Below are 14,439 nucleotides of genomic sequence, written 5' to 3'. Positions count from 1 at the left end.
TTGCTCTCATCTGTGTTTTGTTACCTCTGGGTGCAGACAAGCTCTTCTGTGTTCCAGCTTGAAACTGGTTTTATTTGTCATTGCTGCTCACTCGTGTGCCAGAAGAGCAGAGGCTTTGGCACTGTCTGTGGTGCCTGTGGAAGCTGGCATCCCTCAGAGCTGGCAGGTCACTGCTCTGCAGTGCTGGGCCATGCTCTGCTTTGGTGCCCTTGCTTTTCCCATGGCAGTTCTGGGAAGTTTTCTGCTCAATTTAATCCTTTCAGCTGATCAATGGAATGTATGGCATTGGGGAAGAGAGGAGTGATCCGAGGGCAGGCTCTCTGGTGTCACCATCTGCCTCTGCATTTAGTCAGGGCTCCTTTGGGAATGTCATGTTTAGAAAAGGAGGCTGATGGAAGGAGATGCACTAAAACAAACTCAACCTTTCAGGAAATGGGCTCTGCTGAGCAGAAGTTCCAGTCGTTATTTGCTCTGTGGCTCCTGGTTTAGCTGTCTCAGCATGGTCTTCCCTTTGGAAACAGCACAAATGGGTGCAGTTATTCTGCTGGGCAGAGGCAATTGCTCTTGTGGAAACAGCTACGACACTCAAAGTAAACTGCAGTAAGTAGTTGTGGGCACCTGGAATTCCCCAGTGCCTGGGAGTCTCATTCTGTTGCCTTCTGCTTACCAGCTCCCAGAAGGATCTGCTCTAAGTCTGGGGGAAAGGCTGTGATAGTGTACAAAAGAACTAAGATGTCCTTTGGAGATCATTTCTCACTGCACTTCCACGTGGACTTCTGCTGACAGAGAGATCTGAGTCAGTCTGGGCTTCCTGCTAAGTTCTAGGTGTGAAGGTGTCAGTGGCATCTCTGTGTCCAGCTCCCCTCTTTTTGCCTCTGAGTGATGCTTAATAAACTGTGCTAGTTTGAGCCTAGCTGGGATATTTTGGTGAGAGGAATTAGGTGATAGGCTGTGAAAAGGAAGCAGTGGTGATGGCTGCTGCACTCAGAGGCTTGCTGAGATGCATAGAAACAAGAACACAAATACAGATAACAGAGCTGCTCTCTGGCTCTGGCTACCTGCCCTTCACTATCTGAAGGCAGTAAAATGCACCCTTAAGAACGAGGGTTTAGGGTAAGTATGTTAGAAGAGGTTTTCTTTCATCCTGCTATTGAGAACTCCAGACACAGCTCTGCTGGTTGCTGACGTTTTGCTCTAGACTCTGATATAGAAAATAGCATAAAAGAGCCTTTGCTCTCCCAGATTGCTGTTCATATGTTAATGCAGCACAGGCAGAGTGTGATTTGGGCAATGAATGGTTTCTCAGCAGCAGTGCCTTGCCTGCATCTCTCAGGACACTGTCTCAAGCAGCAAGAGTTTCAGAAAATGCCAGAGGGTGCCATGAAGACCTCCATATAGAATCTTGGAATCAACTTGGAAGAGACCTCCAAGCTCATCCTGTCCAACCTAGCACCCACCCCTGTGCAGTCAACCAGATCATGGCACTAAGTGCCTCATCCAGGCTTGGCTTCAATCCCTCCAGGGATGGTGACTCCACCACCTCCCTGGGCAGCCCATTCCAGTGCCAATCACTCTCTCTGCCAACAACTTCCTCCTAACATCCAGCCTTAGACTTCAAAGTCTGTGTTCAGTCTGTTGCTTGCTCACTTTCTGGGATCTTAGAGCTTGGTAACATTAGAAAGCACTGCCTGAAGGGAGGCTGTAGCCAGGTGAGGTTGGGGAAGGGAGACTGTAGCTGGGTGGGGTTGGGCTCTGCTGCCAGGCAAGCAGCAACAGAACAAGGGGACACAGTCTCAAGCTGTGCCAGGGCAGGTCTAGGCTGGATGTTGGGAGGAAGTTGTTGTCAGAGAGAGTGATTGGCATTGGAATGGGCTGCCCAGGGAGGTGGTGGAATTGCTGTCCCTGGAGGTGTTGCAGCCAAGCCTGGCTGGGGCACTTAGTGCCATGGTCTGGTTGACTGCACAGGGGTGGGTGCTAGGTTGGACAGGATGAGCTTGGAGGTCTCTTCCAAGTTGATTCCAAGATTCTATATGGAGGTCTTCATGGCACCCTCTGGCCTGGATGAGCTTGGTTGATTCTATGGTAATGCTCACTGGCCATAAGAGGCCAGGTAGCACACTTGGGTTTAGGTACTGCTCAGATGCACTCAGAGGCCTTTTTCCTTCACTTGGGGAGGGGAAATTAGTCCAACTGCTGTGGAAACTTCAGAGCAGAGCACAACAGCAAAGCTGGAATTGCATCACCCTCTTTGAGTGTCACTAAACCCAGTGCCTTTATTGGAAGGGTTGGAGTTTGGCCAATGGATTTAACCTCTACCCTAAGGAAAATCCAGGGTGCTAAAGTGTTTTAAGTGACTAAAGTAGTTTAAACCTCCCCAGCTGAACTAAACTAAATCATTAAAACCAGCATTAGCTTTCCACAGCCTTTGTAATGTAATATGGGAGTGCTGTGGCATCTCTTCCAACGTGGTAAGCCTGTAAGCAAAAAGGTAATGGTGCTGGCAGGGGTAAGAGAATAGGGAGGGCTTTTATAATCAATAACTGAGGGGCAGAAAGCAAATTAGGAAGAGAGTAGGCCTATGAGTCGATGGAAATCAGGCTGGCCTTAATGGCACTTAGCAACTCAGCCCTTGAGCTTCTCTTGGTGCTTGCCTAAGCAGAGTTTGTGATTTCCATGGGAAGGCACCGAACAGATCAGTCTCCCACAGCTGAAATGCAGTGGGACATTATGCCTAATTCTGTGTCACTGCAGGTCACACTCTTCCTGCTCTGTCTCCTTGCTCCTGCTCTGTCTCCTCTACCTGATCCCCAGGTCAAGCAGGATCAAAGAGGCTGATCTGGCAAACTGATCTCCCCTGCACTTTCTTGATAGGCAGCCTTTGAGATCCACTTGCCCTGTAGGACATAGAATCACACAATCATAGAGTGATTCATAGAATGGACCAGGTTGGGAGAGACCTCCAAGCTCAGCCAGCCCAACCTAGCACCCAGCCCTGCCCAAGCAACCAGACCATGGCACTAAGTGCCTCATCCAGGCTTGGCTTCAACACCTCCAGGCACAGCGACTCCACCACCTCCCTGGGCAGCCCATTCCAATGCCAATCACTCTCTCTGCCAACAACTTCCTCCTAACATCCAGCCCAGACCTCCCCTGCCACAACTTGAGGCTGTGTCCCCTTCTTCTGTTGCTGCTTGCCTGGCAGCAGAGCCCAACCCCACCTGGCTACAGCCTCCCTTCAGGTAGTTGTAGACAGCAATGAGCTCTGCCCTGAGCCTCCTCTTCTGCAGGCTGCACACCCCCAGCTCCCTCAGCCTCTCCTCCTTGCATAGGTGTTGTCAAAAATCTGAGTTGGTGTTTAGGGTTGTCTTGAGAGCAGTGAGCAGCTGCAGCTGGTGCAGTGTGTGTGAAGCTGTGGCTGTGCCAGCATACATGCATCAGTGTATGGAGCCAGCAGAGAAACACCCAAGTCACCTCATTTACAGTAGGGAACTGTTGCAGGAGGGCAAACAAAGCTCTCTGAAGTCTGCTTAGCTGTTGCTGATGATTTCTAGAACCATTTTGACTTCCAATGATGTGTGGGTGCATGAAACTGTAAACATGCTTTGTTTACATTTCCTACTATTATTATTATAGGATGGCTTTTAATGACCAGCTGAGGATGAAAATGTTTAGACAGCCAAAGCCACTGCTCTCTGTTTGTGTCTTTCCATGATTCTTCCCATTAAAATTTGTTTCCTGACTTTGGTTTCTGCATCAGGCTGATTAGAACTACATTTTCTGCTTCTCATGTTACATGGCAGAGACCAATTGGATGAGATTGAACAAGGCCAAGTGCAGGGCTCTACACTTTGGCCACAACAACCCCAAGCAGCACTACAGGCTGGGCACAGAGGGGCTGAGAGCAGCCAGGCAGAGAGGGAGCTGGGGGTGCTGGGAGAGAGGAGCTGAAGCTGAGGCAGCAGTGCCCAGGTGGGCAGAAGAGCCAATGGCATCCTGGGCTGGCTCAGGAGCAGTGTGGGCAGCAGGACAGGGGAGGTTCTTCTGCCCCTGTGTTCAGCACTGCTCAGGCCACACCTTGAGTGCTGTGTCCAGATCTGGGCTCCTCCATTGCAGAGAGATGTTGAGGTGCTGGAAGGTGTTTGGAGAAGGGCAGCAAGGCTGGGGAGGGTCCTGGAGCAGAGCCCTGTGAGGAGAGGCTGTAGCCAGGTGGGGTTGGGCTCTTCTGCCAGACAAGCAGCAACAGAACAAGGGGACACAGCCTCAAGTTATGCCAGGGGAGGTCTAGGCTGGATGTTAGGAGGAAGTTGTTGGCAGAGAGAGTGATTGGCATTGGAATGGGCTGCCCAGGGAGGTGGTGGAGTTGCTGTGCCTGGAGGTGTTGAAGCCAAGCCTGGCTGAGGCACTTAGTGCCATGGTCTGGTTGACTGGGCAGGGCTGGGTGCTAGGTTGGAGTGGATGAGCTTGGAGCTCTCTTCCAACCTGCTTGATTCTATGAAGGAAATGAAAAGCAGTTTCCTTTAAAATGCCATTGGACTTGCTCAAAAATTTTAAGCAGCTGTGGCTTAGAAGTAACCTCTGAATGTGGTAGCTTCACAGTATCACCAAGGTTGGAAGAGACCTCACAGATCTTCAAGTCCAAGCCTTTACCACAGAGCTCAAGGCCAGACCATGGCACCAAGTGCCACGTCCAATCCTGCCTTGAACAGCTCCAGGGACGGCAACTCCACCACCTCCCCGGGCAGCCCATTCCAGTGTCCAATGACTCTCTCAGGGAAGAACTTTCTCCTCACCTCAAGCCTAAATTTCCCCTGGCGTAGCTTGAGGCTGTGTCCTCTTGTTCTGGTGCTTCCTGTGTTAGCATCCCATGGCAGCTTCCCAAGGTAGCATCCCATGGCAGCTTCCCAAAGGTAGCTTCCCATGGCAGCTTCCTGTGGTAGCATCCCATGGCAGCTTCCCATGGCAGCTTTCCTTGCATGCTTGCAGCTCGTGTGCAGCCCTTTCTAAGGAGAGGTGTTTGTGTTTTGCAGGGTGCCAGGGTGTGGCTGCGGGAGCAGGACCAGCTGCAGCCGTGCACTGTGGGCTCGTGTGCCGATGGAGCTGTGCTCTTCACCTCAGACTATGGCATGGTAAGTGAAGTTTGCATGAGGCTGCAGCCAGTGCCAAGCTGCAAGGTGGACTTCTTGTTCTTGCATGACCTTCCTGCTCAAAGGAAATGTATCAACTGAAATGCTGCAATTCTGCCTGAAAGGTGACCCAGCTCTGCTACAAACCATGTCAGAGGTCCAACAAAGGTCAAAAAGTGATTGCTCTCTTTCTCCTGCTCATTTGCCTGCCCATTTCACTTGTTTTTTCTCTTGTGCCATCTTTGAAGGAGGTGCATTAACGTTGGCAAAATGCTCTGAGGGAGGAGGCAGCTTCACCAACCCTGCAGCTCTTTCTGCCAGGGGCAGGAGCTGCTTCTTGCAAGCGAAGCTGCTGCAAGGGCTGCTCTGCTCACCAGCCTGCTTCAGCAGCCTTTGCTGGCAGCCGTTTGGGTTGGGGCACATGGAAATGAGCTGCATCTGTCAGCAGTGGAAGTGCAGCAGCTACCCATGGGACAGTTCAACAAGGCAGCCAAACCCTTGTGAGAGCAGAGCTCGCTGCCAGTGACAGCAGTCAGGTCTTTCCCCTCCCTTATTTCCAGCCCTGTGTTCTTTGTGGTTCCCTGGCGTGATTGCTGCAGTGCTCATGAAGCAATACTGCTAGGAAGGGACCTCTGGGAGTCATCCAAAGTCCTCAGTGAGTCAGCTCAGCTCCCTGATCCTGGGAAAACTATTCACTGCCCTCAGTGAGGTTCTTGGTGAGTCAAACTGGTGCCTGGGCTGGGAGGAGGATGTGGAAGTAGGCAGGACTGTGCCCTCCAGCAGTGAGCAATTAGATCTGCTCCGTTGTTTTGGTGAACTGTGCTGTGCAGGACAGGTTTTTTTCAGACTCTTGCCTGGCAAACAAAAGAGGGTGCAGGAGGGAAGGGGGTTTAGGACTACAGCTTCTGGAGAGTCAGTAGTAGGACTGTGAATGTCAGCCTTGCTTTGGAAGGGCTGGACTGCAAGTCATCATTCCACCATTTGTGTGTCAGAGAGAGAAGCTCACCCAGCAGACACATTTTCTGCCTGGCTACTCCAGTCTCTCAATCCTTTCCTGACAAGCTGCCTCCTTTGGGGAGCTCTGGGTAGTCACAAACTCATTTTAGGAGCTCACAGGGACATTCATCATAGGTAGTGCAGCAGCCTGCAGGTAGTCAACAGCCAGCCAGTACTTCTGTGACTCCCAGGCTCTCTTCTGTCTCTTCTGATCCTCCAATCCCAGCTGGCACCTCTGAAAAAACCCCAGATGAGGGAGTGCATCCACCACCAACCTGTGTCCATGCAGGGAAACGTGCACAGGGTAATGCTGTGTGGAGTCACAGGGATTAAAAAAAAAGCCTGGATTTGGGAGTGTTCTTCCATGGAAGAAGAAACCATGAGGCTGAGGGGACGAGTGGAGCAAAGCTGGAGCTGGGGAGAGTCAGAGTGGCTGCTGTGAGCACAGACTGAAAGAGTTGGGGCTGTGCAGGCTGCAGCAGAGGAGGCTCCCAGGGGACCTTTTTGTGGCCTTCCAGGATCTGAAGGGGGCTACAAAAAAGCTGGGCAGGGATTTTGAGGCTGTCAGGGAGTACCAGGAGTGGGGGGAATGAAGCAAAGCTGGAGGTGGGGAGAGTGAGAGTGGAGGTGAGGAGGAAGTTGTTGAGCAGGAGAGTGGTGAGAGGCTGGAGTGGGTTGCCCAGGGAGGTGGTTGAGGCCCCATGGCTGGAGGTGTTTGAGGCCAGGCTGGCTGAGGCTGTGTGCAGCCTGCTCTAGGGTAGGGTGTCCCTGGGCATGGCAGGGGGGTTGGAACTGGCTGCTCCTTGTGGTCCCTTCCAGCCCTGACTGATTCAGTGATCCTATGGCAGCCTCCTGACTAGCAGTAATTGGGCTGTGGGCAATCTCCATGTGGAAGAAACTGAGTCCTTGAAACCTTAGGTGGGACTGGGCTGCCCTGGAGCGAACAGAGGTGGGGAAATGAGCCTGCTTCTCCTGCTTTTAAGAAGAGAGCCACTGTTTTGTTTGTGCAGGCTTCTGCAGGCATCCTGAGTGCCTTGTAAAGGGTCCTGTGCCAGGTTATCCCTTCCCCACCCTGGCAAAGGTGCAGGCTCAGAGCAGAGCAGCAGTGCTTGCTGGGCACCTGCAGTGTGCTGCAGCCGTAAGCGCCCTGTGAGGGACTCGCAAGGGGTGGCTTGCTGGAGGGGGCAGGGTGACCTCATTCTGTCTCCAGCCTGCAGCTGCATGGATGGCCTCTGCCTGGCAGTTACTGCAGCCTAAGGACTCCAGGAAAGCAGGCAGGAGAAAGCAGTGAGGTCACCACTAAAGCAGGCAGGAGAAGCCAGTTAGATAAAGGCTATCATGGTTCATTCTCTGTGGAGGCTGTCAGTTCCTGTGTGCATCTGGGAGGGCAGACAAGCAGGGATGGAAATGAGCTAGAGACTAGACCCCCAGAAGGGAAGCAAGAGCCCAGTTTTCTTTTGGAAGGGTTACTGCAGGCCAGTTTGCTCCTCCATCCTGCCTGTATGAAGTCTCCCATCTGTCTCTGTGGGGCCCCAGCACGCAGCGCAGCTTGGGACGCAGGGTGGGAGATGGCACACGGTGAAATCCAAGAGTGGGAAGCAACTGAAATAGCTTGCAAAATGCCAGCATCGTGCTTGAGAAGGAGGAAGAGAGGACTGGGATGTGGCTGTGGTGGAGTGCAACAGTCAGAGAACTTCAGCTGCATTGAAAAGGGCTGAAGAAGATGACCTGGATAGCTGGGTTGTTGAGGAGGTGGAAGCTGTAGCAGGAGGAAGGATGCAGCAGTTGAGGTGAGAGTACAACTGCTTAGGGGGAGAAGTGGGTGCTTCCCAGGGCAGTGGTGGAGCTTGGTAGCTGTCACTGAACAAACACTTTGAGAGCTGCATCATGCACACACATGCCAGCATCTGCACAGGATGTCAGTACTTTATTTGGCATCTTATCTGCCTTGCTTTCCTTTGCTCTTGGCAGAAACCTTTCCCAGACACTCTCTGGCTGCTCCTATGAAGAGTGCAGGGCAAAACCTGGAATGCCTCCACCTCCCCACACGCAGAGACAAAGTCCCACCTGTGTTTCTGTGTACCTGGTCTCTAGGGAGCAGCTGTCATCACTGTTCACAGGCAGGAGTGCAGTGAGCAATATCTCTCCAGCCTGGGGCAGCTGGAGCCTGCTGCTGTGCTCCTGCTAGGGGGATTTGGGTCAAAATCCAGTAAGCTTGCGCTGATCTGTCCCTGTCAGTAGTGAAGGTAAGAGATTAGCACAAGCAAAAGAAGGGAGCATGCTGTGTGGTTTCTAGACAGAGAGATCAAATGGGCAGGAACAGAAGAAGGATTACAAAAAGAGGGAGCAGGTCTGTGTGGTGCCAAATTCATTTCCTTTTCCAGTGCTGAGCTGTAAAGCTGTGGATAATGGGCATGTTCCTGGGAGGAAATCAGACTGCATGCCCAGGTGTCCTGAGCTTATTTGTCCTTCTCCCCATTCTTCCAGGTATTCCAGTACCCCAAGGCCTCCCTATCCAGAGAAAAGGTCTTGCCAATGCACCAGACCAGTATTGATGGGGTAGAAGACATGTCCATGCTGGGAGATCTGCACGAAGCTGCCATCCTGCTTAACCTGCACCAGCGCTACCAACAGGGTAACATCTATGTAAGTGCTCAGGCTGGGCCACGTCCTGCCTGGCTAAGGATTGCTGTTGAGCTTCATGGCTACCATTGTGCATATTAGATACAGACTTCAGCATTGTTTCCTAAGCATTGTTTCATGTGCATAGAATCACAGAATCAAGCAGGTTGGAAGAGACCTCCAAGCTCAGCCAGCCCAACCTAGCACCCAGCCCTGGCCAACCAACCAGACCGTGGCACTAAGTGCCCCAGCCAGGCTTGGCTTCAACACCTCCAGCCATGGCCACTCCACCACCTCCCTGGGCAGCCCATTCCAATGCCCTCTGCACAGGAAGAAGTGACATCATATTTAAACTTTAATATGCATAGCAAAGGCACAGAACTCCTGCTGAACAAGAGAAGGATAAGTAGGTAATGGCTGCTTTGACACTATCACAGTGCTGCTCTTGTGGCATTTCTGATGCCAGGCACAGAATGAAAAGGGAGAGAATCCTGCCTCGTGTTTCAACGTGTGACGAAGGGGAAATGGGAGGAAGAGACCCAAATGGGCAAAAAAGTTGCACAAACACTCAGCACAACTCAAACAGAGGTCAGAAAGAGCACCAAGGACTAAGGCCATCAAAAGAGTGTGTACACACAAAAAGAGTGAGCACTGTCACAGATCAGAAAGCTGCACTGATAAGCAGGGAAGTGAGTCCACAGCAGCCAGAAACTCAATTTGAAGTCACCTCTGCATCCCAGTGTAGGAGCTGGCTCAGAAATGGGGTCACTTTATTGATCATTTCCTGGAGTACAGGTGCATATGGTTTGGTTGCCATGGTAACAGTTGCTGTGCAACAGGGAGATGTACATTGTTCTTCCTGTCATAATCTGAAACACTCTGGGTGCACATAGCATGGGCAGGCAAGGCAAGAGCAAAGCCAGGCAGGGCAGTCTCTGCAACATATCTCCCTTGTCCAGGTCTCAGAAGAGTATGCTGCCAGCCCAGCACTCCAGCTTCCAGATCACACCAAGCTAGGAGCAGGTGTGGATTTATTGGAGGGTAGCAGAGCCCTGCAGAGGAACATGGCCAGGCTGGATGGGTGGGCAGAGGCAATGGGGTGAGATTGAACAAGGACAAGTGCAGGGTTCTATACTTTGGCCACAACAATCCCAAGCAGCACTACAGGCTGGGGACAGAGGGGCTGAGAGCAGCCAGGCAGAGAGGGAGCTGGGGGTGCTGGGAGAGAGGAGCTGAAGAGGAGGCAGCAGTGCCCAGGTGGGCAGCAGAGCCAATGGCATCCTGGGCTGGCTGAGGAGCAGTGTGGGCAGCAGGACAAGGGAGGTTCTTCTGCCTCTGTACTCAGCACTGCTCAGGCCACCCCTTGAGTGCTGTGTCCAGTTCTGGGCTCCTCCATTGCAGAGAGATGTTGAGGTGCTGGAAGGTGTTGAGAGAAGGACATCAAGGCTGGGGAGGGTCCTGGAGCACAGCCCTGTGAGGAGAGGCTGAAGGAGCTGGGGGTGTGCAGCCTGCAGCAGAGGAGGCTCAGGGCAGAGCTCATTACTATCTACAAGTCCCTGCAGGGAGGCTGTAGCCAGGTGGGGTTGGGCTCTGCTGCCAGGCAAGCAGCAACAGAACAAGGGGACACAGTCTTAAGTTGTGCCAGGGGAGCTCACCTGGGCACTGCTGCCTCCTCTTCAGCTTCTCTCTGCCAGCACTCCCAGCTCCCTCTCTGCCTTGCTGCTTCCCACATGCTCAGCAGTGGGAAGAACCCCTCAGTGAAGCATCAAAAGCCCTTCCTTGAGTGGGGTGGCATCCAGATCCATGGCTGCGGCATGTCTGACTGGGAAGCCACCAAAGCACACGAGATGCTGGTTTGCATTGCTGCAGTGCAGACGTTGGTATTGCAGGTGCTCTGCTCTAGGCTTTGCCATTGCCCAGCTGCATGTAGTTTTCATTTAAGCAGAGATTGAAAGCAGCAGCTTTAGTGCCACCTAATGACTTGCAGTGATCTGTGAATGGCACAAACGTTACAGGGCTTGAGTTCCTTCATTGCCATCCTCAACAGGCTGCACAAGTGGAACCTGTAGGCTAAGGTTGCAGGTGAAACTGAGCTGAGAGGAGTTATTCCTGTCAGGGCTGAAAATATCTGGAAGGAAATAAGAGAGATCAGAAAGAGGTAAGAAGCAATGTTGTTTTCTTGGGTAAGAAAGTCACCTGAAGGAAGGAGTAACCTTGAGTAGTTCTAACTAGTGTTAAAAATAATAAGCAACAGTAAAGTGATTGATGAAAGCATGGAAAAGTGAGAGTGAGATGCAAACAGCTGCAGTAAAAAAGGGCAGCACTGAGCTATATTGCTGGAGGCATCCTACCATGAGCTCCAGAAGGGGATTGGTTTTGGTCAGGGAGTGCAGGTAGCAGTATAGGATCGTAGAATCAGTCAGGGTTGGAAGGGACCACAAGGAGCAGCCAGTTCCAACCCCCCTGCCATGCCCAGGGACACCCTACCCTAGAGCAGGCTGCACACAGCCTCAGCCAGCCTGGCCTCAAACACCTCCAGCCATGGGGCCTCAACCACCTCCCTGGGCAACCCATTCCAGCCTCTCACCACTCTCCTGCTCAACAACTTCCTCCTCACCTCCACTCTCACTCTCCCCACCTCCAGCTTTGCTCCATTCCCCCCAGTCCTGGCACTCCCTGACAGCCTCAAAAGTCCCTCCCCAGCTTTTCTGTAGCCCCCTTCAGATCCTGGAAGGCCACCAGAATGTCACCTGGGAGCCTCCTCTGCTCCAGCCTGCACAGCCCCAACTCTTTCAGTCTGTGCTCACAGCAGAGCTGCTGCAGCCTCTGAGCATCCTCCTGGCCCTGCTCTGGACACTCTCCAGCATCTCCACAGCCCTCTTGCAATGGGGGCTCCAGAGCTGGATGCAGTCCTCCAGTTGGGGTCTCAGCAGAGTGGAGCAGAGGGGGAGAATCACCTCCCTGGCCCTGCTGGCCACACTTCTGCTGCTGCAGCCCAGGCTCTGCTTGGCTTTCTGGGCTGCAAGTGCACACTGCTGGCTCCTGTTGAGCTTCTCCTGCAGCAGCACCCCCAAGTTTCTCTCTTCAGAGTTGCTATATCTACACTGGTGTGGTAGGCATAATTAATGTGTTACAGGAATTCTGACAGTCTCAGCTCCTCAATTCAAGAGAGATGTTGAGGTGCTGGAAGGTGTCCAGGGAAGGGCAGCAAGGCTGGGGAGGGGCCTGGAGCACAGCCCTGTGAGGAGATGCTGAGGGAGCTGGGGGTGTGCAGCCTGCAGCAGAGGAGGCTCAGGACAGAGCTCATTGCTGCCTACAGCTCCCTGCAGGGAGGCTGTAGCCAGGTGGGGTTGGGCTCTGCTGCCAGGCAAGCAGCAACAGAAGAAGGGGACACAGTCTCAAGTTGTGCTAGGGGAGGTCTAGGCTGGATGTTAGGAGGAAGTTGTTGTCAGAGAGAGTGATTGGCACTGGAATGGGCTGCCCAGGGAGGTGGTGGAGTCACTGTGGCTGGAGGTGTTGAAACCAAGCCTGGCTGGGGCACTTAGTGCTATGGTCTGGTTGACTGGCCAGGGCTGGGTGCTAGGTTGGGCTGGATGAGGTTGGAGCTCTCTTTCAACCTGGCTGTTTCTCTGATTCTCTGGTGACTATGTTTGTAAATCATGTAAGCTTCTTTTAGCAGAGGCAACAGGCTAAGAATGTTTTGTTGTAAAGCAGCAGAGCTCAAACTGCCTTATCCATAGCCTGTCCTCTAGCCCCTGCCCTGGGCTTTGACAAATTCCAGGCAAACCTCCTTATTTGAGCTTCCTTCCCTCCCCATGCCTTATCTCAGGCTCTGCCTTTGTCACATTGGTTGTGTGTCCTTTTTCCCCCCCACCCAGGAGTTTTATTTCCTTGCTGTGTTCTGTTTTCTCCCCATAGACAAACATTGGTTCCATCTTGGCATCAGTGAATCCCTACAAAGCCATCCCTGGGCTGTACAGCGAGGATGCCATGGAGCTGTACAGGCAGCACCGCCTGGGTGAGCTGCCTCCCCACATCTTCGCCACTGCAAACGAGTGCTACTGCTGCCTGTGGAAGCGCCATGACAGCCAGTGTGTGCTCATCAGGTCAGAAATGGCAGAGCCAGCTGCTCCTGGGCTGCACTCCCTGCCTTGCTGGCAGTGCCACCTGCCTAAGTACCCACACCATCTTCCCCATCCTCTGCCTGGTTCCTGCTTGCCGCAGCGGAGTTGCCGCGGGTTCATTGCTGGAGGTCGCTTTGCTGCTGTGGGTGGCAGTGGTCATTAACTCTGTTTGTCTTGGCTGAGAACCATAGCATGGAAGCATGGAAAGAGTCAGGTTGGAAGGGACCACAAGGGTCACAGAATCAGGCAGGGTTGAAAGGGACCACAAGGAGCAGCCAGTTCCAACCCCCCTGCCATGCCCAGGGACACCCTACCCTAGAGCAGGCTGCACACAGCCTCAGCCAGCCTGGCCTCAAACACCTCCAGCCATGGGGCCTCAACCACCTCCCTGGGCAACCCATTCCAGCCTCTCACCACTCTCCTGCTCAACAACTTCCTCCTCACATCCACTCTGACTCTCCCCACCTCCAGCTTTGCTCCATTCCCCCCACTCCAGCCACTCCCTGACAGCCTCCAAAGTCCCTCCCCAGCTTTTTTGTGGTCCCTGTCAGATCCTGGAAAACCACCAGAAGGTTACCTGGGAGCTTCCTCTGCTCCAGCCTGAGCAGCCCTAACTCTTTCAGTTCATGAATCATATATTTTTGTGTTCTCTTAACAGTGGAGAGAGTGGAGCTGGAAAGACTGAGAGCACCAAGTTGCTGCTCAAGTTTCTGTCAGCTATGAGCCAGACCTCCCTTGGGGCACCTGTGTCTGAGAAGAGCACTCATGTGGAAGAAGCCATCCTGGAAAGCAGGTATGGCCACCCTCACAGGCACTGACTGGCCTGCAGAGGCACTGCCTTCTGGGCAGCTGGGCTGTGCATGGAGCCAAGCCTGGGCAGTGAGGATGATGCAGCTGAACTGTGTCCTGTCAGGGAAATGTGGAGGTTGTGGCCTCACCAGGACACCTCAAGCTGCCTGCTCTCCCAGCTGCTCATTGATGAACAAAGCATCTTTCTAACAGCAGTGCAGGATGCCTGTTAGGAGTGAGGCAAAGGTAGTAACTGATATGAGGCAGCAGTGTGCCCAGGTGGGCAGCAGAGCCAATGGCATCCTGGGCTGGCTCAGGAGCAGTGTGGGCAGCAGGACAAGAGAGCTTCTTCTGCCCCTGTGCTCAGCACTGCTCAGGCCACCCCTTGACTGCTGTGTCCAGTTCTGGTCTCCTCCATTGCAGAGAGATGTTGAGGTGCTGGAAGGTGTCCAGAGAAGGGCAGCAAGGCTGGGGAGGGTCCTGGAGCAGAGCCCTGTGAGGAGAGGCTGAGGGAGCTGGGGGTGTGCAGCCTGCAGCAGAGGAGGCTCAGGGCAGAGCTCATTGCTGTCTACAACTGCCTGCAGGGAGGCTGTAGCCAGGTGGGGTTGGTTTCCTAGGCAAGCAGCAACAGATCATCCATCCCAACCTATCCCCCAGCTCTGCCCAACCAACCAGACCATGGCACTAAGTGCCCCAGCCAGGCTTGGCTTCAACACCTCCAGCCACAGCCACTCCACCACCTCCCTGGGCAGCCCATTCCAATGCCAATCACTCTCTCTGACAAC

The 14,439-nt window shown here is 53.2% G+C and overlaps 1 protein-coding gene across 1 annotated transcript in view; it reads left to right on the top strand.

Annotated features, from left to right (window-relative positions):
• The window catches only part of LOC135186543 (unconventional myosin-X-like), a 111,998-nt gene that overhangs the window by 13,892 nt on the left and 83,667 nt on the right, over positions 1-14,439 (top strand). The window contains exons 2-5 of the mRNA XM_064164333.1: positions 5,028-5,126; positions 8,607-8,765; positions 12,660-12,847; positions 13,524-13,658. Coding sequence (XP_064020403.1) covers positions 5,028-5,126; positions 8,607-8,765; positions 12,660-12,847; positions 13,524-13,658 — 581 coding nt within the window. The remainder of the gene's footprint in view (positions 1-5,027; positions 5,127-8,606; positions 8,766-12,659; positions 12,848-13,523; positions 13,659-14,439) is intronic.

The sequence above is a fragment of the Pogoniulus pusillus genome, chromosome 2 (assembly GCF_015220805.1).
Source record: "Pogoniulus pusillus isolate bPogPus1 chromosome 2, bPogPus1.pri, whole genome shotgun sequence".
NCBI lineage: Eukaryota > Metazoa > Chordata > Aves > Piciformes > Lybiidae > Pogoniulus > Pogoniulus pusillus.
This window is presented reverse-complemented; position numbering and strand designations above follow the sequence as displayed.